Source organism: Chiroxiphia lanceolata, chromosome 4 (genome assembly GCF_009829145.1).
Source record: "Chiroxiphia lanceolata isolate bChiLan1 chromosome 4, bChiLan1.pri, whole genome shotgun sequence".
Classification (NCBI taxonomy): Eukaryota; Metazoa; Chordata; class Aves; order Passeriformes; family Pipridae; genus Chiroxiphia; species Chiroxiphia lanceolata.
In genome coordinates this window covers 50,220,473-50,247,307 of record NC_045640.1, presented here as the reverse complement: position 1 = coordinate 50,247,307, position 26,835 = coordinate 50,220,473, and the positions used below count along the sequence as shown (strand labels likewise).

The 26,835-nt window shown below is 40.6% G+C and overlaps 1 protein-coding gene across 4 annotated transcripts in view; it reads left to right on the top strand.

Moving 5' to 3' along the window:
- The first annotated feature begins 12,757 nt into the window (after positions 1–12,757).
- Positions 12,758–26,835, top strand: part of NPNT (nephronectin) — a 52,019-nt gene continuing 37,941 nt past the window's right edge. For 3 of the 4 annotated variants that reach the window (XM_032686739.1, XM_032686740.1, XM_032686737.1), the window contains exons 1-3: positions 12,758–12,855; positions 14,217–14,317; positions 22,272–22,322. In XM_032686739.1, coding sequence (XP_032542630.1) covers positions 12,785–12,855; positions 14,217–14,317; positions 22,272–22,322 — 223 coding nt within the window. In that variant the 5' untranslated portion in view covers positions 12,758–12,784. The remainder of the gene's footprint in view (positions 12,856–14,216; positions 14,318–22,271; positions 22,323–26,835) is intronic. The other variant, XM_032686738.1, reaches the window with a different exon arrangement.

The following is a 26,835-nucleotide window of genomic DNA, read 5'->3' as shown; positions in this document are numbered from 1 at the left end:
GGCTTATCTGTGGCTGTTTGAACTCATAGAGGTAAGAGCTGCTTATGGGTTTTTTTGTGGGTTTTTTTTTGTGACAAGCTGATCTCCAATCTGGTTGCATTCAGTATATATAAAAATACATATTAAAACACAAGCATCAGCTGAAGAAAATCATATAGGTGATTTTTTACAAAGAATACTATTATTTTGCAAAGAAAATACAAAAATGGTGGTCTGGGATAACATAGCCATCTTTGTGTAGCACTCTAGAGGTGCCGGTAAGTTTGCAAACTCAAAGCCAAGTGACTGTATTTATAATGTGCATGTTTCTTTGTGGCATCTGTATTTAGCCAGTGAAATTTCCTATGACAAACTACCATTGTGCTAGGTTTTAAATCAAGAATTTAAATAGAGGGGTTTTTAAATAAGGATAATGAAGTTACACATAGTTTTAACGGATGATAGGGAAGGATCATGAGGGATAGAAGCCTCATGGTTTAGAACTTAGGCCAAGATTTTTCAGCTAACTGCTATTCATTAAAAACTTTGTTGCTCCTTTCTCAGAGGCCTTCAGTTCAGCCCACTGTTGGCAACCAGAAGAATCAGAGTTCCGATTCACTACTGCAAATCCCAGGCACCTTCCTTTAATTGAGGTCTGCAGTGGCTGACTTCCTAAAATTAACTTTTATTCAATTTTATTCTGCAACTACAAAAAAGCTGTTGAATTGCACAGCTTCTGGTTATTATGGGTTTTGTCCAGCTAACATTACTTTTCAGCATAAAGTGTAGATTTCTTTCATGAATAGATAACCATTTTTATACTCCTGCTGTGCCACAGTTCCTGAGCTATAATGCATATATATTGCTGTGGTTCAACATAAGCTTTGATGATGACATAATGGGCTGGTAGTAACTCCTGGTGTATTTTATTGGCATTGCTTTCTTAAAATCACATCAGCAATAGACTTCTGAGTTGCCTAAGAGGCCAGCACTTATAATAGGTGTGTGTAATTTTGCAAACTTTAGCTAATTTTGTAGAAATAGCTAATGTTTGGCACCCATGAAGGCTGTTTTTATTCATCTGGCATATTTCCATTCAAATACCCATTTAATGTGGTCACCAACATAGAAATAGTTAAACAATACTGTAAATGGACATGTTTTCTTTGTTGGAATGATCACTGACACACTGAATTCTTTTCATTAAGTAATTTGACCACAGGCATCTCTTTACTTTGGAAAAAAGGAGGAAAAAAGCTGTAGCAAATAGTCTTTTGGTTTTCATATTTGCAGTGTTTATATAGGGGGATATAATTAGAATTTCAGGACAAATTACACAAGGTATTGGAAGAAAATCAAGACTAAAATAAACATTCAATTCCTCTTCTTTTGCATTTGACCACTACACAGAAACATTTGGTTATAAATAGATACCTCATCCCTGTTGGAATAACATTTCACGTTCAAAGTAGGATTCTGGAAAATAAAATCCTTTTTAAAGGGATTTTAAGCAATTATGCAAGTTGGTTGGTTTATGAATCTTTACTACAATTGGATCGCTTTTATGTGCTCTGTAGTAAATACCAAATAGCCCTCTGAAGTGAAACATGTTCCAGCTGAATAATCCTTACTGAGGGAATTTGTAACTGCAGTTGTTTTTAATTCTTGGTAAGTTTGCATTTGCAGGGTATCTGTGTACTATTGGTATACACAAAAGCTACTGTTACAAGAATAAATGCCATTGACATGTACACTGCCTACCTGACAGACATAAATAATCTAATTAATTTGATGTTAGCACTTACCTTGCCTAAAAGAAGTGGGAGCATTCAAATTCTGAGGATAACACAGCACCATTTCTACCATCCTTACACAGAATTTCCTGTGCTGTGTGGAAATCACTATAGAATATAGTTTTAAAATTTGTCTTATGAATGTAACCTTGAAGAATGTTAATGTCTCTCTGAAGTTTGTCTGTTAACCATGAAAATCTAGGCACACATATGCACAAAATGCACTAAACAGGAATCTTCTCTTGGAAATAAGACAAAAAAGGAAGGTGTATGCCCAGTGGAAGCAAGGTCAAGTGACATGGGAAGAATACAGAGATGCTGCTTACCACTGTAGGGAAGAAATTTGTGTGGCCTGTGGCCAAAGCTCAGCTGAAGTTGAAGCTGCCAGAAGTGTGGCAGGAATTAAAAAGAGTTTTTTCAAATATATTAATGGCAATAGGCAGTACAGAACTATCATTGGCCCATTTACAGGATGAGGATGGTCACCTTACAAACAGGGACAGAGACAAAGCCAAGGTGTTTAACACTTTCTTTGCCTCTGTCTTCAACACAGATGATGGGTCAAGGGGGTCTCAGTGCCCTGAGCTGGAGGACCATGACTGTGAGAACGATCAACTCCCAGTCAACCCTGAAATTCTGTTGGAACTGCTGTTCCAGCTGGATCCCTACAAATCTATGGGGCCTGACAGAATCCACCCAAGAATCCTCAAAGAGCTGGCTGATGTCATCACAAAACCTCTCTTGATGATTTTTGAGTGGTCTTGGGAATCCAGAGATGTCCCAGTTGACTGGAAACTGGCAAATGTTGTATCAATTTTCAAGGAGGGCAAGAAGAAGGACCCTGGAAACTACAGACCTGTCAGTCAGTGCCTGGTAAAGTTATGGAGAAAATTATTCTGGGAAATACTGAAAAACACCTGAAAGACAACGTAGTCATTGGTCACAGCCAGCATGGCTTCGTGAGAGGAAAGTCCTGCTCATCAAACCTGATTTTCTTCTATGACAAGGTAACCCACCTAGCTGATCAAGGGAAGCCAGTTGATGTAATCTTTTTGAATTTCAGTAAAGGTTTTGATACTGTCTCTCACAGGATCCTTCTGGACAAACTGTCCAGCACACAGCTGGATAAACACATCATGTGGTGAGTGAGCAATTGGCTCAGGGGTCGAGCACAGAGGGTAACAGTGAATGGGGTGACATCAGACTGGTGACCTGTCACTAGTGGGATTCTAGAGGGCTCCATCTTAGGCCCTGTGCTCTTCAACAGCTTCATAAATTACTTGGATGCAGGACTGGAAGGGATACTGAGCAAGTTTACAGACAATACAAAAGTGGGAAGAGCTGTTGACTCCCTCAAAGACAGGGAGGCCCTGCAGAGAGACCTCGACAAATTACAGGACTGGGCAATCAACCAGCTGTATGAAGTTCAACAAGGAGAAGTGCAGGATTCTGCACCTGGGCTGGGGAAATCCTGGATGTACGGACAGACTGGGGAATGAGATGCTGGAAAGCAGTGCTGTGGAAAGGGACCTGGGGGTCCTGGTTGATGGCAAGTTGAATATGAGTCAGCAGTGCCCTGGCAGCCAGGAGGGCCAACTGTGTCCAGGGGGGCATCAGGCAAAGCATCGACAGCCAGTTGAGGGAGGGGATTGTCCTGCTCTGCTCTGCACTGGTCTGGCCTCACCTTGAATATTGGGGCAGTTTGGGGCACTGCAATGTAAGAAAGATATTAAGCCATTAGAGAGCATCCAGTGGAGGGCAATGAAGATGGTGAAGGGCCTTGAGGGGAAGCTGTATGAGGAGCGGCTGAGGTCACTTGGCCTGTTCAGCCTGGAGGAGACTCAGAGGAGACATCATTGCAGTCACAACTTCCTTGTGAAGGGAAGAGGAGAGCAGAGGAAGGAAATGATCTCTTCTCTGTGATGACCAGTGACCAGAGGGAATGGCCTGAAGTTGTGTCAAGGGAGGTTTAGGTTGGATATTAGAGAGAGGTTTTTCATCCAGAGGGTGGTTGGATACTGGAACAGGCTCCACAGGGAAGTGACCACAGCACCAAGCCTGCCAGAGTTCAAGAAGTGTTTGAATGATGCTCTTGGGCACACGGTATAACTCTTGGGGAGAGTCCTGTGCAAGGCTAAGAGTTGGACTTGACGATCCTTGTGGGTCCCTTCCAACTCAGCATATTCTGTTATTCTGTGAAAATTGCTAGGACTTACTAGCTACCTACATCTACAGAGAAGAGTCAACTCAGTGCAGAAGGCAGTAAGATGAAGATTTTAGCTATTGCTCTCAAGCTGTACTTTCGAACAGTAGCACTTTATGCCTGGGTGATCAAGTCTGCTAGACTCATTCCCTACAGCAGATTTCTCTAAGTGCTGTTTGACTCTCCTAATTGTATGTATGCACCTTCCATATACTGAAAAACAGTAGAAAATACCTTTATTTGGTAATTTGCTGGTTTGAACCAAGAAAATCAAAGCTCAGTTTGACACCCATGGAGCAAAATAGGAAGAAATTACTAAAAGCAGTAAATGCCAGGAGATGCTAGTTTAATTCTAATCAATACTCCAGACCCTGTTGTGCTGCCGCTGTATGAGGAGTGAGAAAATCAGTCAGGTTTTGAGATACAGGAGGAATCTTCAGAAACTTCTATGACCTGTCTGCTTAGTGAAAGATGTCCCTAGTGCACATTGGTACGGTGTTCCTTGGGGTTGCATACAGTGTGTAGAGTTGCCCTAAAAGTGAGCACATCTAACTTTTTACTCATGTCAGTAAGGCTACTGATTTTAGAGAAATGATTCATAAACTAAATGAACTAAAAGTTTAGGACAACTAGGTTTGGATTCAAGTGTTGGTTGTTTGAATCCCAAAATAGTAATCTCGAGGCAAGAGCCAGAGATTAGCATCTTCAGTGTCATTTACAGTACAAACAAACCTGACCCTTTAAATGGATTTCTTTTGATTGCTTCCTGATTTAACATGCTTAAAATGTATTCCTTTTTTCTTAGGTGATCATTGCCTTTCATTTCAGCATAAGTAGAAACTGAGTACTATTGCAAGCTTGACAGTCTAATTTTCTGATGGGCAGCTGCCATTCTTTAACTGTACTTAAAGGTAAAATTACACCTCATTTATCTGTATAGTTTCACTCTGCCTTTGCAGTTTTTCAGTTTAAACTTGTAGCTTTTACACTATTCAGATTATTGCAAAATATTTTAGAGTGGTTCAGGTTATGGTTCTTGGAAGAAGGTAGGTCTTTTTTTACAGACACTTTCCTGTCTACCTTTTCAACTCTAATAGTTCCCCTAGTGACCAAGCATAGTTCTCAGTCATGGTTGGTTGCTAAGGGAAGAACAACTGTCATCAGCTACCTAGACTTGTGCAAAGCATCTGACACTCTCTCACATGACATCCTTGTTCTAAACTGGACAGACATGGATTTGATGAATGGACCACTTGGTGGAAAAGGAATTGGCTGCATGGTTGCACTCAAAGGGTTGTGGTCAACAGATCGATGCCCAAGTGGAGAGCAGTGGTGAGTGGTGCCCCTCAGGGGTCAGTATTGGGACCAGCATTGTTTAACAACTTTGTTGGTGTAATGAACAGTGGGATTTTAGTGCATCCTCTGACAATTTGACAATGACACCAAGCTGTGTGGTGCAGTCAACATGGTGGAGGGAAGGAATGACATCCAGAAGGACCGTGACAGGCTTGAGGGGTTGCCTGTTCAACCTGAAGTTCAACATGGCCAAGTGCAAGGTCCTACAACTGGGTCAGAGCGATCCTGAGCACACATACTCACTAGGATAAGAATGGATTGAGAGCAGCCCTGAGGAGAAGGACTTCTGCCTGTTGGTGTATGAGAAGCTCCACATCTCATCAATGTGCACCTGCAGCCCAGAAAGCCAACTATATCCTGGGCTGCATCAAAAGCAGAGTGGCCAGCAGGGTGAGGGAGAGGATTCTGCCCCTCTGCTTGGCTCTTGTGAACCACAAAGATGATCAGAGGGCTGGAGCACCTCTTCTGTGAGGACAGGCTGAGAGAGTTGAGGTTCTTCAGCCTGGAGAAGAGTAGGCTCCAGGGAGATCTTACAGCAGCCTTCCAGTGCCTGAAGCAGGCCTAAAGGAAAGCTGGAGAGGGACTTTTTACAAGGGCATGTAGGGATAGGACAAGGGGGAATGGCTTCAAACATTATATATTAGGAAGAAATTCTTTACTGTCGGTGTGGTGAGGCACTGGAACAGGTTGCCCAGAGAAATTGTGGATGCCCCATCCCTGGAAGTGTTCATGATCAGGTTGGACAGGGCTCTGAGCAACTTGGTCTGGTGGAAGGTGTCCCTGCTCATGGTCAGAGAGGGTTGAAACTAGATGATCTTTAAGGTCCCTTCCAACCCAAGCCATTCTATGATCTTATGGCTGTTTATGTATTAAAACTAAAAAGACAGGAATAAAATGTGCTTTCTGAAATGTGACGTGAACCAACTTTTATTGCTTTGCCCTAGTTCCATCTTCTGTCTGTCCATAGAACTGTTCATTAATTCTGCCATTAAGTCTGTTACCTGTGGATTCTGTAGAGCTTTACAGGACTGGTTTTAATTCATCTAAGAACATTTTGGTATCATCTGAAAACCAGTTTTTAAAATTGTCAATAGATTTGCTGCAGTCTCTTCCTTAGATTTCCCTTTTCCTTTCATGCTAGCCATTACTAATTTTTTTTCTATTTTTTTAAATTTTCTCACTTTGTCTCCTGCAGAGTCTCTTCATTACTGATGGAGACAGCTTCTAGTCTGGTGCTCCCAGTCTAGAACTGTTTTATTTCTCTGCCTTATGAAAATCACAATTCAGGAGAATTGTGGTTTATTCCAACACTTCAGGAATGTGTTGAATTACATTTTAAAACAAGCACAGTAGTTATTGTCTCATCTCAAAAGATATCCATAAAACACATAAAAGTCTTCAAAAGTGTTAGTTGTACTTTTTGGGTTTGAATATATAGCTTCAAAAAGAACATAATACAAAGTAAAATTGAATGCTACTGGATTGTTGTAGCAGAATATAGAAGAATCAGTAACTGTCTACCAAAACCTGTAGATAACCCTGGAACTGCTTAATTTCCTTTCATATTGAGCACTTAAATCCATCTTAAATCTTTTGTATCCTCAAGTCTCTCACAGTGTATTCTGAAGACATGAAGTTCATGCACAACTTTGTCTCTCAAATCCTACCTAATGAAAACCACAAACAAAATTTGTAATGCTGAAAGGCATTAAAAGACTCCCAAGCAACTGTCTACTTATCATCATACCAGTCACATGCTTTATGTGACTATTACTACACTATATTCCTATGAGAGATTTTTGTTTGTTTGTTTTGACTTAAAACATATGAAAACTTTATTGGTATAAATTGCTAGTTTCACAGAGGTCAGTACTGAGTTGTGATCTGTTTAACAGCTTCATTGATGAACTGGATAATGGGGCACAGCATGCCCTCAGCAAGTCTGCTGATGAGATCAAATGGGGAGAGTAGCTGACAAGCCAGAGGGTCGTGCTGCCATCCAAAGGGACCCTGACAGGCTGGAGCAAAAGCCAGACAAGGACCACATGAGGTTTAATAAAGGAAAGTGCAAAGTTCTGCACCTGCAGAGGAACAAGCCCATGCACTGAATGTTGACAGCTGCCTGTCTGGAAAGCAGCTTTGCAGAAAAGAGCCTGGGGGTCCTGGTTGACACTAAGTTGAACATGAGCCAGTAGTGTGCCCTCACTGCAAAGGCAGATAACGGTATCCTGGGCTGCATTTGGGGGATTTTTGCCAACAGGTCTAGGGAGGTGATCCTTCCCCTCTACTCAGCACTGCTAAGGCCATACCTGCAGTGCTGGGTCCAGCTCTGGACTCCCACATACAAGAGAGATGCAAAGTTACTGGAGAGGAGTTGAGCAAAAGGCCATTAAGGTGCTTAAAGGACAAGAGCATTTCTCCTAAGAGGAAGGGCTGAGAGAACCAGGATCACTTAGCCTGGAGAAGAGAAGGATTTGGGGAATTTCAGCAATGTGGACAAATACCAGAAAGGAAGTTTTAAAGCAGATGGAGCCAGGCATTTGTCAGTGGTGTCCGACAAGAAGCAATGGACACAAAAGGAGATTCCACCTGAACATGAGGAAACACTTTTTCATTGTGAGGATGACTGAGTACTGGCATGGGTTGCCCAGAAAGGTCGAGGAGTTTCTATCCTTGGAGCTATTCAAGAGCTACCTGGACATGGTCTTGGTGTATTATTGGAACAGTAGGACCTTACACAGACTAAGTGAGGTGAAATTTTACTGAGCTTTGAAAGGTAGATTATTGTTTATTTATGGGGGAAAATAACTTCTTTACACTGTAATGAAATGCAGTAAACTTCAAAACAAATACCACTCACAGTTTTTAAAAAGGGATCAAGTATGTGTGGAAGAAACTTTTTAGAAAAAGCAAATTAATTTGGAAGACCTGATGCAGGAAAAGCATTTGGAAGCTTTTGAACTAGTATCTAAAGCACAGGGTTTATCTGTTTAGAAGGTAAGGGGATGCTACAGTGTCTGACAGGCTTGATGACTTTTTTACCCTTTTAAGAACATTTACTAAGAGGGAGGTGGAGTACCAAGATTGATTTAGCTGATTGGATTGCTGTGTTTTCCTGATGCCTCATAGTTTTCTTATTAGGATGAGACTGATAGAGATTTTTACCTAGCATATGAGAGACATAATATTTACCTTATAAATACTACTTTTAAATATACCACATATAAAGCTGGTTGAAAACCAGAATTGCATAACCCCAGAGAAAAAGTAATGACACTGAAAGTCTCATAGATAATTTGGACTTGGATTCTTTTCTTCTGTTCCATTTTGCAAGAAATATACATGTTACTTTAGCACCACAAATGCAGACTATGATCATGCTTGCCATTAACTACAAATCAAGTGTTTTCTACACATATCATAGTGTGATTTAGTGACTTGGAGTAGTGTGGGATTTGTGGTCAACTTTTGTAGCCTGAATGTGGGTGAAATACTTAGAAGGGAGGAAGGATGGATTTGTGGTCTAAGTATGAAATTGGAAAACAGGAGATCTGCTTCTAGTTTGATGACAGATTATTTGATTTGTGGAAAAGTAATTTTCTGTTCCTTAATTTCTGTTTATGTAAATGTGAGTGTTACAAAAGTATTGCTTGATTCTGCTGAATAGAGGACTTAATTTATTAATATTCATATTGTGTTTTAGGACAACAAGGAGAAAGTTAATATTAAAAAAGTGGATTTGAAAGAAGTTACTCATTTAATGCCTCCCTCAAAGAAAAGTTACTTGGCAGTAGAATACCCTGAAAACAATGTCTTCTGTGTGTTTGTCCAATTCACAGCTGCCTGAAACAATGAAGATAAATTTTAAAGTTGTTTCTGTGTGATTTCTGTCATATCTACCATATTCTATCATCTACTGTATTTACCAATATCTGTCAGCCTAATATATCTGCCACTTGTATCTTTTCAGGTCTTTTTTCTTAATATTGCCTGTCCAGTTGATGCCAAAGAGTATTCCAGAAACTGCTTTTGTTCTGTTGGTTTTCCCTCTTGGGAATGGTTATAGCAACAAAGAGCTTTTAAAAACCTGTACTTAGCCCTGCAGCTGAAGTTTGAAACACTTGAGACCGCTGGGCACAGTCTACCCCATGTGAAGTAAAAGTAAGTAGTGTTGTTCAAGAGGAGCAGATCTCATGCATACAAGAAAGGTTTGTTTCACTAGAGAAAACTGTAGGCAAGCTTCACTTCATTAGAACTGGCATTTCTTCACCCTCTGCCACCTTATCACCAAAATTCAGTTTTGTGTGCAGTCACATATGCCTGTATCACTTATGGTGTAGAATAACACCAACAGAATATATACCTCTGACGTCATCCCCTGGGAAATTATAGATAATTCAGAACCTAATGGGCTTGCTAATGGCTGCAAGTATTTTAGACTCTTCCTCTGCTCTCAACCAACACAGCATATCTTTACAAGTTTAAGTCTTGACATGCATAGAAGGGTCTTGAACTGAGCTCAATATATCCATGAGACTGAAAGTAAGACAAGGATTGTGGCCGATAGTGTGGCTTCTTTGGTACCAAGTATGTAAAGATCTTTATGGGGAAATGAAGAAGAGTAAAATAAGCAGGAAGGATCACTATGCTTGCATAAAATTAACACCTTTTCAGTGAAAATTTACCTTTCTATGTGTTTTGACATTTTTTATGCACAAGAGTAGCAGCAGTGCTGTACAAAATACTGCCTTCCTCTGTGTTTCTGTTTCATTGTTGCTAATTTGCAGCTAAAACCCTGACTATCATGTTGTGCTCAATCAAGTGTCTTATCAGTACTTTTGAAAAAACTTTCTTGGACTCTCGTTCTGCTCATTCATCTGAGCACTTGATGCACAGCTTGTGGACTTTTACTGTTGTGAGATAAGTCTTGCTGAACATCAGGACAGCCCACCCCATGGCTTCAACATTTTTCCAGACTTTCATACTGCTTCACTAAACATAAGGCATGAAAGTGCTCCTAGTAATACTGCCAACAATTTCTGCATCTTCTGTATAGTACCTTGATGTATACCCACACGACTTTATACACCTTTAACTTGTCAAGAGATTTGGTTCTCTGACAGTTCACTCAGTAATCCTTCTACTGTCACGGGTATGAGAAACTGCCTTGTTAAAAAAGCTCCACTAGTATTGATAAAGCATTGCCAAAGTAAATGAATTCGTAAATGACTGGATGTTCCGTCCCACTGATGGGTATGGAAGTGCAGTATATGATCTTTCAGTGAGTGGTTAACTGTTTTTTTCAGGCTTATGTTCCAAAACAAATTGTAGAGGCAGCAAAAGTTAACCAAGAGCAGACAGTCTTAATTGCAGTAGGCACCACATCTGACCAGCACACTAGTATTAACATACAAGACTGCCAAAGAGGCTGCTGAGGAAATCTTAAATACTCAGTGCAGTCTGGAGGGATTAAGTGATCTTACTGTCATTTGTGAGTGTACATGCTTTAAAGCAGAAGCGTGTGCTTTAAAGTTGCTGTGTACATAAGTACCATTTATGCAGCATTGCATGAAAAGAATTGACTTTATGACGTGGACATCAGAAGTAAAGTGTCACGTTGCCCTAGACCTTAATTCACAGTGATGTTGCTTTTGTCACTCGTCCTGAACTTGGCTGTGGTGTAATTTGTGGACACTTTTTTCTACAAGTTGGAGAAATGCAGGCAGATGCTGTTACTAGAAAGAAATCCTTGTGGTTATCACAAATAGGGTTCCTCCCCTTTTGCCCATTAAATCTTGACAGTGATTTCATTTTGTATAGTCTGTTATACCACAACACAAAAACAAGTGAAAAAAAAAGTGATCAGTCAAGAACTGGAAATCAATTCTATATTTCAGCAAGGATCTAATATGACCCAGATGCTCTTCTGTCTTTCCCAAATGTCACTGTGTTGTTGCCTTCACTGATTTGCTATTAGCTTCTCATGTGAATGAAGGGAACCAGGTTTGGTCCTCAGTGCAGTTTTTATATCTATCTGAATCCTATAAGGGGGCTTGCTTGTTACCTGAGCATAGGTAATAAGCACCTTGCAGAATCATCACCTTGTAGCTTTTACAATTGTTTTTTTCCTCTGTGTCTGAAAAGTTCTGGGTTGAGGCTGTGGACAGAATGCTTAGCATGGGATCATATGGTCATGAAAAGATGACAAGAAGAGGGGAAGGAGCATTAGAGGGGGTTTTCTGTTCAAACGTGAGCAGAAAGTGTTAAAACCACTCCGGGGAGGGCTTAACTTTTGAAAGCTTAATGGCACAATTTGTATTTTGTGCAAAAAGTTGTTACCTTTGTGCAGTGTTGCTTGAATTATCTGTGAAGTGTTTTGGAGGTGGAAAATGTTCTGTATAGAACGACCAGCTCAAATCTGAAGCTTTAAGCTGTGTTTGGCATCCAAATGCTTCCTCAAGGATTTGGCTTTGTGCTACAACACAACCCAGAGAAGATCTTTGTTTTCTGCTTCTAAGCTACTGCCAGACTCTTAGAGGAACAGCTGATGAGCTTTAGCCTTGATTTAGGCGCAAATCAAAACCAATTCTGCAACCCAGTCCAAGTTGTTGACCCTATCTGTCTGTAATCTGGGATCTCAGAGCAGCTCTGACCCTAAATTGGTGACAGACTGTTATTAAAAGTGTGCCTTGGTAAGTCCCGAGAACGGTAGTTCATAGAAACCAAACAAAAATAACGGCTGTATTTTAACATGTTAATGTAGGGTACAGATGCAGTCCTTGCTGTCGGTAGTGGTGCAAGGATGTCCTTACACACTGTGTGGTTAGTGTTTAAACTTGTCACTTTTTCTTCTGGACAAGGGCTGGGACATCTAATGTCGCACATGCCAGCACCTGAGAGCTATTTAATAGGAGTGTTTGAGCCGAAAAGAACCCCATGTACACCTTGTAATTCTTTCAAAAAGCTTTGTTCTGAGGGAGGTTTGGTTGGTTAGAAGACCAAATCTTAACGCTCTTGACTTTAGATGGGGACTTCGCTTGCAAAGAAGAGGGCGTAGCCGTCCTACTTCAGGAAGTTCAAGCTAGAAAAGTTTATCATAACAAAGCCCACCCTTCTTAGCGCCCTCAGACTGCGGATTTCTGCCTCGCGGGGCCCTCGTCCGAAGGCGCGGGGGCTCCTTCCCACTGCCTCCTGCCCCAGGTGTCTCCAGGTGCCCCTCGGCGGGAGGGCGGCCCGGCCGCGGGCGCCTCTGCCGGGGGCGGGCGGCGCTGCCGCTCCCCGTGCGGCGCCTCCTCCGCCCGGCAGCCAGGCGGGCGGGCGGGCGGGCAGGGAGAGCGAGAGCGCGGAGCTGCCGCCGCCGCCCCGGAGCCGCGGCAGCTCAACGGCGTGGGCGGCAGCCGTACCCCGATCCGCCCGGCAGCGGGAGCGCCCCGGCCACCGCCGCCCGCTGGCCATGGAGCTCTCCCTGAGGCTGCTCCTGGCGTCCTGCCTCTCCCTGGGGGCGGCCGGCGAGTTTGACAGAAGGTAGGCGCTGGGCGAGCGGGGGCGGCGGCCGGGACCGGCCGGGCAGGGAGAGAAGCCGGTGTTTCCTCGGGCAGGTCGGAGCCCCCGCGGGGAGAGCGGAGGGAGCCCGGGCTCTTTCCCGGGCGGGCGGGGGGGCTTCGACGGCGGGCGCTGTGATGGCCCTCGGGCTCCTGCCTGGCACCGGCCCCCGGAGCCCTCCGGCGGGACGTGTCCCGGCGCTCCCGTCCCCCCACGGTCGGGAAGAAGTGCCCGCGGGCACGGCCGCGGTGGAGGCGCGGTGCCGGCGGTGCCGCTCCCGGGGCTCACCAGGACGGGCTCTCTCGGCCCCCGTTGCTCGGCAGCCTAAACTCGGGCTTAGGTGTAAAAAAGTTTATTGCGCCGCCAGGGCCGCGAATTGAAAAAAAAAAAAACCAGAGCGCTTCGCACGCTGTAAAGGTAAAATTAGCTTATTGACGCCGGGAGGCACTTGCAGCAGACGACGGCGAAGATCGCGACTCAAGTTTTAACACGAAGTTCGGGGCGCGCGTGCCCGCCGGGCCTCGCCGTGTCGTGACAGGTGTCGCGATCGGCGGCGCTGCGGGGAGCGGACACTGCCGTGTGCGTGGGAATCGGCCAGAGCGACCCCCTCCGTCTCCAGGGATTTCTTTCTGAGATTTGTTCAAGTGCAGCGCTCACGGGGTTTCAGCTTGTCGTTAAGAAACGTTACTGATTCCTGTCAATATTTTAGAACTACTTGAAGACGTGGTATCAGTTCCTTGGGACAAGGGAAGACTACAGCTCTTCCTTTGTATTTGATTTCTGCTTAACTGTCCAGGAAGCTTTTGGTTTGAATTTTTCCCATGACGTTCCAGTGCGAAAATTTGGCCATATCAGTCAGAAAATTTGGCTGTATATTGTGAAATAAACCAATGCCGAAACTTTATGATGGTGTTTAATCCATATTATAAATTCTGTTTCAGACTTCTGAATCTGTTTAATGCCAGCCTGGGAGTGGCAGCAGTGAGCATACTGCGAAGCATGTCAGTTTTTTCAAGCTTTGCTGAGTTACTCTAATTATCTTTTCGCCTCTTCTCCTATAGTCATTTACATTTTTTGAACTAAACAAAGTATTAATAATAGAAATATTATCGGCTCAGCTCTACTGAGCAGTTACTCTTTTTTTTTATTTTTCTTTTAAAAGGATTATATATCTCCATGCAGGAGAGGCTGTTGCTGGTCACTGTCTTTGTTTGTTTAATTGGTTATTTGTTTGTTTGGTTGGTTTTGTTTTGGTTTTGGAGTGTTTCTTTTTTTTTAACTCTAGGATGATTTTAGCTACTTTCAAAATATTTCACCAGACCTTTTTGAACTGTGTTGTTCAGGTGGCCCAGACACATGGTCTCCTCTGCAGGACTCTGTCGGTTTGGAAGCAGAATTGACTGCTGCTGGGGCTGGGCCCGAGTGTCCTGGGGACAATGCCAGCGTGAGTATCATTGCTGCTGGGGCTTCTAGTCACTTGTAGAAAAGGCTTGGACACACCTAGTCACGTCTTTCACATGTTCATACACATTCTTACAACACAGGGCTTAGGCTTTTGCATGTGTGAGTCTGACTTACTTAGAAGGATGTTGTCATGTTGAAATTCTGTTTGTTTTCAACTAAAAACGATTGCAATCAAGTAAGGTGAACTTGAGTTAGGGCAATGAGAATTTGGGAAGTTTGGTTCGGTTTCTGCTTCATTTCATGCTCTGATCTGATAACCTGATGTAACTATGCTGTGTCATGTTACAAGCACTGTGGAGCAAGAGTATTTGCATCCAAGAAGGAAACCGAAATTATTGATATTTCTCTTAAAAAATCGATGTTGCAATTAGTATTAAGTTCAAACATACTTTTGGTAACCCCAAACTAAGGGAGTAAATCTGCCTGACAGCATCCTTTTATTGGGTCATACGTGAAGAGGAGCATCTCTGAGATTCTTTCATCTATTTAGAATCTTTGATATAATAGTGGGATAAACAAGTAGAGAAGTCTTCATCATTAACTACGTCTTCAAAAGGTGTTTTGGGGTGGCAGCTAGTGCTGTGTAGAAGTTAAAATTGTTAGGAGTGTTATAGAGACCTCAGCTTGTTACAGCCTTTGATACTAGGAACGCTTGCTCATGTGTTTAACAATGCATACATGAGTGACATCCCTGAAATTTATGCAGGAGCAAACCTATAGACACTGGTCCTTAGCCTTTTTTGTTTAGATACAAACATATGCAGACTAGATTATTTTCTGCCAAGCCATTTTTAAAGGAAAACAGATGTTAAATGCTTAAGTTGCTTAGTCTGCAGGGCGGTGACTGTAGGTGGCAAATATTAGGCAAAAGATAGATACAGCATCGGCAATGCAACTCTCAGCAAAGGTTTTGTTCAAATCTGTAAACAGCAAGACTGGCTTCTTTCTTCCCAAATGTGTTAAAAGCCCACAATGTTTAATACGTATATAAGATTACTTGTAAAAGCTATGTAAAGTGCTTCTGGAATGTAACATCCCTGATACTATTTCTTTGATGCAGAGTTCTCAGGTTGATACCTCTCAGGCCATACCATGAATCATTTTGATTTTTAGGGCTCTAATTGGTAACAGGTAGTCCTTTCCTTGAGGTGGATATTTATAAAGAAGGAAGGACAAGGAGTAGTAGATTGATTGAGACAACAGAATCTATGCCCACCTTTCATAATACAGATTTATTTGAGGATCATTGTGCATTTAAATATTTGAGGCTATGGAGGCTTAACTGGCAAATATCAGTAATTTGCATTGTTTATAAAAACCAAACCAAACCCAAAAAAGCCCAGACCACTGTCTCACTGTGGCCCTTTTCTTGGGCAAGTTGTCTCCTGTGTTGTGACCATAAATTGCAGCTTATGTTTAGGTGGAAGTTTATTTCTCATTATTGCCAATTCTGATTTTTGGTTGCATTTTTATGATCTTGGGAGACAGGAATAGTATGAAGTGATACTATCAAAAGATTCATAACTGAAAATTGAAAATGAGATAGAAGTAATAATACACCAAAAGTATTTTTTATTTTTTGCTCTTTCAATTTGTCAATAAGGTAATTTTTAGTATTTTTAGTGCCAGCTTTTCCAGGTACTATAAATGCTCTTTTTTTTTTCTTTTTTTTTAAGGGTAAAGCCAGGTGAATTCTCTCACCTCCTTCCCCTGCATTGTAGTCCATTATTCACAGATTTGTTTTCCATGCACATTTAGAAGACGTATAGAGGTGTATTTTCTGTGATCATCTCCAATAGCTGGGACCAGACTTTCAAAAGAATACGTTTATCACTTAGGTGTCTAAAGGCATTTTTTCCTCTTTTTCATACTGGGTGCTGATAATTTTTAATTGCTGATTCAGAAAAGACTCAAGTATCTGGGTGAAAACTTTACCAAAACCATGACAGCTCCTTCTTAGTTTTAAATGGGAGCCAACCTCTTAGCAAAATAAAGCAAGAAAATCTGCCCCACTTGTGGATGGTGAAAATTCCAGACATATCACAATGTGAGAGATTACACTAAGTGAAAGTGAATCGTTCTAATGCTTACAGCCAAATAGAAAATCTGTAGTCAACTCTCCACCTGGAAATGTGGCACCCAGTATGAAGGATTAACCTGGCACAGAAAGCAGCATTCCTGGCCTCAAAGGAAAACTTGGGTATTTAACTGTACAAAGGAATATCACTGAAAATTTTCCAAAAAGCCAAGTACGTGATTGCTTCTTCAGCTTTCTCTATGGATAAAGGCAAACCTTTGAGTCCTGTCCGTGAAATGAGTGGCATAAATAGATGTCAGGCTTTCTGTACTAGATGTACGTTTTCTTTGTTGTTTCTAGAATAAGTTGTATTTGCACAATGAAAGCAAGTATAGAGTCAGGCTTAAAAATTAGTAGTGAGACCCAGTTTACAAATGACTCCAAAAAAGAAGCTTTAAATATTCCAGCAATAGTACTGAGCTCTTTATTAGTGAGCTTGAACTGCTTTTTTTTCAGACTAGTTTGAGCCATCCTTGGTATGCCTGAAAGTGCTACAGCACCTTTGGACTCTCACCTGCTTACTCGTGCGTAATTTACTGTGTGGGCACTAATTACCTCTGAATTTATCCTTCTGACAATAAGTATAAGGTGAGAGCCATGCTGGAGCCAGAGTGTAGCAGGCATATAGGCTCTGATACATGATAGTGTACCTGCCATGGGCAAGTGATCGCTAACATACCTGGATACCTTTTCTGCTGTCCAACTTAGCTGCTCCACCAAAAGCATGTGGCATGGCCTCTGCCCACAGCTATTGAGAAAAAAACGTGTTAGTTTAAACCAACTGTGTGATTTAAGGTAAAGGTTTAATTGTGACAAGTGTTTAAGCCTGTATTATATCAGCTCTAACGGGGCAGGAGTGTGGCATAGCTGACAAGTGGTAATTTATTAAGCCTTGGTGATTCCATGCTCCTGATCTTTCATCCATAATCCATCCATACAGTTGCAAATGGAAACTGAACTGTGTTAGCTAAACTTGCTTTTGTGAAGTGTGGAGTTATTCCTTTTATGTCCCTTTGACTGACAAAGGAGTGCACACAGAGCATAGTCGTGCTTACTGCTGCTTAGTAATGCAAGTCAGCATAACTCGACTCCCTTCTGCTCTTATAAACATGTAGGAAGAAGCTGAAATAGGGCCCCTCCTTTAATTTACACTCTTCCTTTACAACCTCCTCTGTCTCCTCTTAATAAATTAAACCAATCAAGACTTGTGCCTGTAGGTCTGATCTGTCTGTAAACTTGCTTCCAAAGCCTGTCAGTGGCAGCTGTAATATCTGAACTAGTGGAAATATTCACTCTGCAGTGACATGAAATTCCCTTCCCCAGTGCCCTTTCCAGTTCCAGCAAAGGCACTTAGAAGGTGTCCTTCCAACTGAAATAATCAAGAACTTTGAAACAGGTTGGATTTTTTTTTCTTTCTTGCAGGTTGTGAATACCAAAGTAAGATCAAGGTTTAGGCAGCTAGATGCATTTTGAGATTTTCAAAGGAGCTGAACAAATGTAACTCATATTCATTGGCATTTCTCAGTCTTTGTAAATTAAAAATCTATCCACAGTTATTTAGTGGCCTAGATTTAGAACTGTGGATATATTTGATTATTAACGTAACTAAGTAGCTTTTCTGAGGTTTGGGTTTGATATATAAACCAGTTTCATTAGTTAAACCTGGTGTGTAGAAAGGCTAATTTGGAAGCAGCAGAAATGTTGTTTAAGCACTATTAGTTCACATGAAGTGCCCTCATCATTGCTAGAGCTGATCCTCCTTTACACTGAGGGATTCACAGCATCAGTGCTTTAAAGTTAGATATTATATACCCCAGTTGAAATTAGTCCAAAAATCCCATGTTGTTGCCCAGCCTGTGGGATTTCCTTGCACCTTAATTAGTAGAAGTGGGAGTAATAGCTGTTAAGTGGGAGTAATCACACAAAAGCCTACCTGTGTGTAAGATGGTATGTTGATAAAGTAGCTGATGAGACGTGTGTAAAAAGAAGGTGGTTGTTTTTTATCTGTTATTGTTGTGCACACAGCAAAACTATAGGCCAGAGCAAAAGTGAGGATAGAAAGAATTTCTTCTGGATTTCTTTTCTCAGAGTAGGGGAGATGACTTCCTGTGACAGAGTGTTTCTGGTGAGAGCAGGTATCAATAGTTGCATTTTTATTTCCTAAATAAAAGTAAGGCAACTGCATCTGTGGTACTGAGTGTGTTGTCCTAACCCAAAACCCATTCAGTGGGTTTTAAAGGACACAGTGAAACGAAGTTGGGACATGAATCGTTGCATGCATCTTGTACAAATGTATTTCTGCATGCCAGCAGCAAGAATTGCCTTAGGAAATTCATTAAAGTTTTTTTTTTAATGTGTTATTCAGCACTGATTTTCATTGTTTGAAATATCTGAGGGAAGAGAATTTCCAGCAGTGGTAGGGTTGGAGCTCAGTTCTTTGAACTGGATGAGAAATGTCAACTGCAGAATAGAAAATAGTCATGTCCATTCCTCTATTTTAGGTACTGTAGTCTGGGAAACCTGCTGCATGCAGCCTGTTATATTATCCCCCTAATAAGATGTCTGTGGCAGTGTTCTGCTGTCAGGGATGGGTGTTTTTCTGAGTGTTTCTGAAGAAAAGAATAACCTGGACCTTGTTTTCCAAGTGCCTCTGTTAGGTCGGAGATAGACAAAGCAGCAGGAAAGTCCTTGGAACCAGTGCTGATTGACCCTTGCTGATAATCCGGTGTAGAGAAATCAACTGTGAATGTATATTCACATGCTGCACTCGGTTGGCCTATCAGAAAACTAAAATACGAGATAAGAAATGCCTTGAGTTCATGCAGAGACTTGTGTGAGAAGCAGTATGATGCTTTTTATTTTCCACTATGAAAGTGGAAGATCTTCCCTTCAGTTTCTGACAGGCCATGCTAGGAGTTATCTGAAAAATAATTCTTTGTGGATGTTTCTGCCCCTAATCTGATCTGGTTTCCTGAAAATTATTCTTAGAACTAATGTTCTGCCTGCCTTGCTTTTAGCTGGCTTACAAATATCCATGTAGTTCTTTCAAAAGCTGTACAAATTGTTTCCATTCGTGTGTGTCTTTTGTGAAGGAAATACACCTGCTTTGTACATGGTTGTGTGTCTGTTTGTAATTGATTTGTATGATAGTTGCGTACAGTCAAGGTACACTAAAGATGTAAAGACTGCTCCAAAATTTTAACTGCAGTTTAACAGCCAATAACCTAGTAGAAAGAGATAATACTTTAACATAGATTTAAAAGGTTAAGCAAGAATTTTTAAAGAAAAGCAATATAAAACGCCTTGAATTATCATTCTGGTTTACGGTTTGGACAACTCCTTTGCTAGAGGTGATAGCAAAATGGTTCCTTTTGCTGTGTTCATTTATGTACAGAATACAAGGTTAGATCTGCAGCTGCTATAAACAGATGCAGATCTACTGTTGGATCCTCTGTTGTCAGGAGTCTACGTGGCTGTTGGAGTCAGCAGATTTTGTCTGATAGCAGCAAGTTTGACCAACAGAAGTTTCTTAACAGGAATAAAATCCCACTGAACATGGATTTTACACACAGTGATGTTATTTGATTACTTAACTCATTTCTATGTGTAATTCTTCTTAGACGATAACAAAGTCTATGAAGTCTGTCTTGAGAAGGTGAAGATGAGTGTGTCATTTCAGAGCACCCATCTGTTGTAACTCCATCTGGTTATCTCCCTGTGCTGAGATTTGTGTGTTACTTAGGGAGCAAACCCAGAAAAGGTCAGCAAAGTAGTTTCCCGCCACCTTGCACTAAACCCTTGAAAATTGGTTTAAAAGCCTAGGGACCGAGCAATCAGGAGGTATACAGTAAAGTCAAACCATCAGTTTACACCTCCCCTTAGCGTAGCATCATTAAAAAATGTTAATTGAAGGATGTCAGGTTAGCATGTAGATTTAGTCAAGCCCTAGTAGAAAGTATCCAATTTCAGGAAGTTCTTAAAAGGACTTGCAAGCGCAAGAGGGGAGCTTTTACAAGCTGATACATAACAGATGCAGGCGTAACTGAGTGCTTTGCTGGGAACTGTGCATGCTGCTGCCTTTTATAACAGTTGTGAAGAAACTTCGTGTCTATCCTGCTGCTCCTGTCCTAATGAGCTTAAAGACTGTGCAAATCTATTTGTGGAGATGCAAGGTAGTGGGAGGGGGAGGAAGAGGTGGCTGTGCTCTCATTGATGCATAGAAGGAGATTTTGTATAACTAATGTTAATGGGAGTTTACCCCCATAAATCATCCCACGCATCAATGGGAGAAGAGGCCACGAGCTGCTTAGGACTTCTGTTTCTTGCACATAACAATGCTTTCAGTGGGAACGGCAATTCTGTATAGTCCACGATGCACAAAAATAAAACCATGATTGTGCCCATAATGAGCTGTGAAAATATTGGCTTCTAGGATGCTGATCAGCAGAAACATCCTTAGTCAGTAAGAGTTTTGCTGCTGAATTTGTGACTGCAAGAACACAGTCTGTATTAATACATTGTATTGACAATGTTTAATGAATATTGATGTGCAGAATATCTCCTTCTTATAAAATGACCAATATTTTTGTGCATCCCTGGTACTTTTCAAAGAAAAGACATTTTATACAGAATTGCAGTACTGCTTTATGCTGCTATGGAAGAAAAAAAAATGAGGTTTTGCTATTTTTATTCAGTTGGTCTTTTTTTTTTCAGTTTAGAACCTTTATGCTTTTAAAGCAGTTATGACTTTACTATGTTAAAGATATAGTATCCTTTTCTACTTCCCTGCTGCATCCCTCCTGCACTTCATATATGAAGTAATAGTTTTGCAGCCCATTTTTTCCCAAGAAAATGTCAACACATACGTGATTTGTCTGTTTACAGCTTTAGTATATTTGTATCTGGAGCTTCTCTCAAAGCCCAGCAACAACCTGGGGAGACTCTCTCCACTGTAACAAATGCTAAGGGACTTTCTAGTTAAAACTTATTTAAATCAGTAGAAGTTGCAATCATAGAAAATCCATAAGTGTGGGTAAAATACTCCTTAAAATACAAAGAGCTGCTGTTGCTTAACTCCCAGTCTTCTTTAATAAGGCTATGTAACCTAACAAGTTATCCTGCTAATGTTAAATTTATTGGCAAATATTTTCATTTAAAGTAGCCTAAACATATATCTGTTTCCATCTTATTTAAATTTTGTAGCATATCTTTTTTCATGTGGTAGTAAGAGCTGAAAAGGTCTTTAAGTATTAGTTTTAATTTAGATGACATTAAATTTTTAAACATTATAAAAATGACCAGTAAATTTATTTACCAACAGGTTTATTGGTTGCAGATGTTCAGATACTTATAAATGAGTGTAATTTTAATTGCTCTCAAATTAGCATCCAGATGCTAAGCCTTCATGTTTGCTCTGGAGATGCAGCATTAAATTAAAAATATATACCTATTTTTAAATGAAAGGATACTGTTTCTTTAAGAAAAGCATTTGTGTTCTGTTGATGGAAGCATTGAACCTAAACCATGAAACATGAGAATTTTTACAACTATGTTCCATATGAAACATGACAAAGTGTAGCTCCTTAGTTGATTGAATAAGAATAGCATCACATCATTATATTTAATTACTCATATATCAGAATGTATTTATTAAATTTCATAATGAAATACTGATGTAAGGTATTTCCACTTTTAAATGTGTACTAGAATTTTTTTTATTCCAGAAAAGCTCTGAATGTTGAATGTGTGTAATTCTCCAGGAATGTAACAAGTTGATAAAAACCCCAACCAAGTCCATCCTCCTTACAGGAAAAAAAAAAAAAAGCTGGAATTTCTTTTTTGGATATTTGTTTTGCAGCGTTCTACGTCTTAAGGCAGAGAATAGCCAGCCTAAGGTGCCAGCCTAAAGGTTAGCTGAATATATTTCTTGAAATAACTTTGGCGAGGTTATGACTTGGAGTTATGGCCTCTAAGTCATCAGTTTACATAAAAATTATATGACAAGAAGATATAGATTTTTTTAAAAAAAATATTTGATTTGGGGAAGATAAGGCGGGAAGAAAATTAACAGGGCTATTTTATCCCAGACACGTAATGAGATACTTATTTTCTAAACTATTATACTTTTCCCTTTTCACTCTTGTTCTTTTTCTTTATTTTACCCTCAAGCCCTGGGCAATATTTTTTCCTTCCTGCAAATTGTTTATACTCTTCACATCATATTTACAAGTGGTCAGATTTAGGAAGCCTAATTTGCTCTCAGAGTATTGAATCATGAACAACGCGAGGTTAATTTGGGATGCCTGAGGCACTTATTGCCCCCCATTGCCTGCTTTGCACTTCCACTACAGGTTGTCGTTCCCAGAACAGGGAGACTTTACAGCCCCAGGGCTGCAGCAGTGTGCAGCCTGGCATGCCAGAGCAAAATGAAATCAACACTAGTTTGCATTGGTATCCAGGGCTGTAGTCTCTTGCTGCTCAGGAATTAATATGTCTTGTTTGCTTACCCCTGTGGCAGGGGTGCCGGTCTTCAGATTGGGGGGAGAACGTCAGTCAGCTATTCATCTGTCTGGGAAAGTCAGCTTTGTTACTGTGATACAGGAGTTACTCTGTTGAAGCCAGGGGATTGTGTATTTGAATAAACAAAATACCAAGAGGGCCCAGTTTGTCTTCTGCCACCAGGCATAGAGACACATGCTAGCCTGCTTCTTCTACCTGTCGGAATTCAGTAGACACATAGAAGGATTTCAGGTAATGAACAGACATTTGAGATGATAGAGCACCATTCTTTAGGCAGTTGTAGTGAACGACTTGAAATGCAAACATGGAAAGATTGACAAAGCATGAAATATTTCTTGCTTTTCTAATTTTACATGTATTAGATCAGATGTATTTAAGTATATAAGCATTAGATTAACTTCCACTGACTTCATTAAATCCAGTTGATTTAGCCCATGCTTAAGTTATGCATGCTTTTTAGTGCTGTTCTGAATAGGAAGGCATTCATGAACCAGGGTCTGGATTTGTCCATGCGGTTCAGAAACATATTTGGCAGCAGTCATAGCCAAGCAAAGAATTCAGTGCAATGAATAGCCCACACTGGTTGCAGTTTGTCATGTTAATGTGCTGTTACCGGAATCATATGTGCAAATGGAGTAACTGATTTACCCAGCCAAATGTAGTAGTTGTGCATGAAAAATTAGGAGCTGCATATGTAATGGAACTGTATGTTTTAGATGGAAACTTTAGCATGCCTTTTGACAACATTTGGTGTCATAGATGGCACAAAAAAAGGCAAGTAATTAGTGAAAAATATTCAGGCATTAGATATTACCATTTTATCTGATGATATTATCGGTTTCTAATTATAGAAATTGTTCAAGAACATTTATTATCTCCACAAAAAATAGAGTAAGGAATGTTGTGCAGATGAAATTATCTGAAAATTAATACCCAGTTGCCCTAGTCAGGCTTAATAAGGTCTGCAGAGATATATATTGTGACTACTAATACACTTATTTGGGAAGCAAAGTCACTTTTTTGGAAGTAATTCTGTAATGTGAGTTGTGGGTATGATGCATTTTTACCACCTACTGGTAACTCTGAGGTGGGTTAAACTTTATGCATTCTCCTGCATTTGTGAGTAGTTGAAGTATATAGTTGAACAAAAAAGAAATATGTAACTCTGAAAGAGTTACAGTGATTTATTTTACAAATTGGCTCATACCTTTGGGATCCTCGATCAAAATTACTGTGAGGAAGGCAGATTAATTTTCCTGAATGTGTGTTTATGCAATTGCATAATTTACAAAGAACTGCAAAAAGTAAAATAGACGGAGACAGGTGTGAGCTGAAGAAAAGTATGATAGAACTTGAGGTTGTGCTCTGTTAGCACCATGGGAGAAAGGCAGCCAGGTTCAGTTGAGGGAGGCAGCAGAGAGGAAAGTTTCTTTCATCAGCATGCAAGTCTTGTTATAAAATTGGCACCAGGGGAATGTAAGTAGCAATCTTAAGATTGGAAGTTCTGCAATCATCAGTGTAAGAGGATCCAATAAAAGTTTGTGGAACTAAATAGTATATAATCATTTCTGGGCTGCTGCACAAATTGCTTTCTGTATTTGAGCAAACTGAATGTTAAGGAGCTGGGATCTGGAGTCAGAATAAATAAGGGGGTATATCTTACTTGGGAAGAGAGGGCAGAAACAAGATTGTTCAGGCAGATGGTCAGCATAGGTTGTTTCAGATGCAGGTATTTTGTGTATATTTTTAGATTCAGGGAGGTGAAAACAGAAGTTCAAGGATAGGCTGGACATCTGCAGCTTGGCATTTTGAGGCAGATTTCAGTGGAGGGATGCAAAAAGCAATGAAAGGCTCTGAGGGCAACTTCTGGCAAAGAAACCCTCTATTAAGGAACAGAAGTTAAGAGGCAAAGCACAGAAAAAGAACATAAGAATTACACTCAATGCTGTTTTGATGAAACATAGCTAGGAGTGTTGGGAAAAAAACAATGAAAAGTTAAATTGCTAGAGATACTCCACTAAGAAAACTCAGGGATTTCCATTGCTGGCCAAAAATGAAGAGGAGGAGCTAGGCAGGTATGAACCAGGCATTGCAACCATGTGGTTAGGACTCCACCAAACAGCGTTTAGTAATCAAGAACTAAGTCATTAACGTTAAAATTCTAGATGAAAAGGAACAGAGGGGGACAGCATGTGGTAGTCACCCATGCCATCAAAAGGTGGATAGCTTAGTGCAGAGGAACTAACAAAGCCTGAGGGGTACTTCCAAAGCTGTTCTGAGGGAACTGTGTGCAAGGAGAAAATACAGGTGAAATTTTAAAAAACAGCATTATAGACTCGTAATGAATAGGTTGAATGTGTTTTTCATTTGTTTTATTTATGCAGCAATTAAAAAATAATTCAGAATGGTTGAGTCATACTCAAATACCACCAGCAGCAGTCAGTGGCTGGGAAGATTGGTGGCTTCTGGCTTTTACACAAGCATAACACATGCTAACAGCATATGTATTTCACCAGAAATTCTTCCTTCCTCTCTTCCACAGTTGAAAAGAAACCCAAAAACATAGTTATAAGCCTAAACCACTCATTCACATTTCAATTCCTTGTGTTATTTTTACAGAAAGTTTAATTTGTCCTGAAGTTTAAGTGAGACTTAAAATGTGGTATTTTTCACCTTATTTTGGAGGAAAAAGGTAGTTCTTGTCAACCTTTAAAATGGGTACCCTATTAGATTTATGGCCAGATAAAAGACTTCAGGATACCTCCTTGACTCCATTGAAGTTAGTGGGAACTGAGAAGGAGCAAATCTTCACATCCAGCCCAACAAAAAGAATTTAAAATGATCAAACTGAAATGAATACTCTTGAGTGCAGAGTTTATTTGCTGATGTCTCTTGAATGGATGGGTCAACAAAATGAAAAGGGAAGTTTGGTTATTGTTTATTCAGTGGCAGAGATAAAATAAGCAACATTTGACTGAAGTCAAAACCAGCTGTGCTTAGGAATTTTTTTCTGTCTATCTCAGCCCACACTACTACCCAATGGGAGTACAGTTTAACACTTTTCAGAGAGGAATGCTTGGAGAAGTGATAGGTCTATCTTGATACTGATTCAAAAATAAATTAGCAATCTTATTTTTAGTGGCACTTTTCTATACAAGCGTAAATTTAACTTTTGTTTAAAACAGTTGCTGTTATTGAGTAGAAAGAGAGTGACGTTCTCAGCCTGGTGTACCTCTCCACTGTCTACATTTCCTTTTTGCCTAGTAGGGAAACAAACATTACATAACAGGCTGAAGTCAATCGACATGGCTTATTTCAGTCATTGTAAATGTGGGTTGATTGAAGGGAAATGATGGTTTCTTGGTTGTGGAGGAATTTTTTACGTGTTAAGATGCAGAAAATACTAATTGGGAGACTTTTTTCCCTGCTACTTGGGAGTCTACTTCTGTTTAAAAAATGGATAAACTCCATGTGTCTGTGTATGAGCAGAGCAACTGAAGTATTCTGGTCTGTTGTATCTGGAATTTTTCAAGAAAACAAGTAGAGTGGAAAAACTAAAAGAAAACACCCAGTCACATGGGCACACATAGTATATGCTCAGACTCATACCAAACAGCTGAAATAGTTGTTTGCTATTAAAAGAAATGCTGAAAGTCAGGCTTAAGCTTATTTTTTATACCTGGATCTCATTGTTTAGAGTGTTTAAATAGAACCCGTTGTGAGTCAGTGAGTGTATCTGCTGCCGTGCAAGGGCATCTCTTCCTTTGGAGAAGGGAGGGAATATTTGCAGGATGCAGATGGCAGAGCTGGAGCTGGCCCACCTCTCTGGGTCTGGTCACTCTGGTAGGGATCAGTGGGGAGGGCATGCAGATGTCCCTGGTGGAACCCTAGCCAGGCATGCA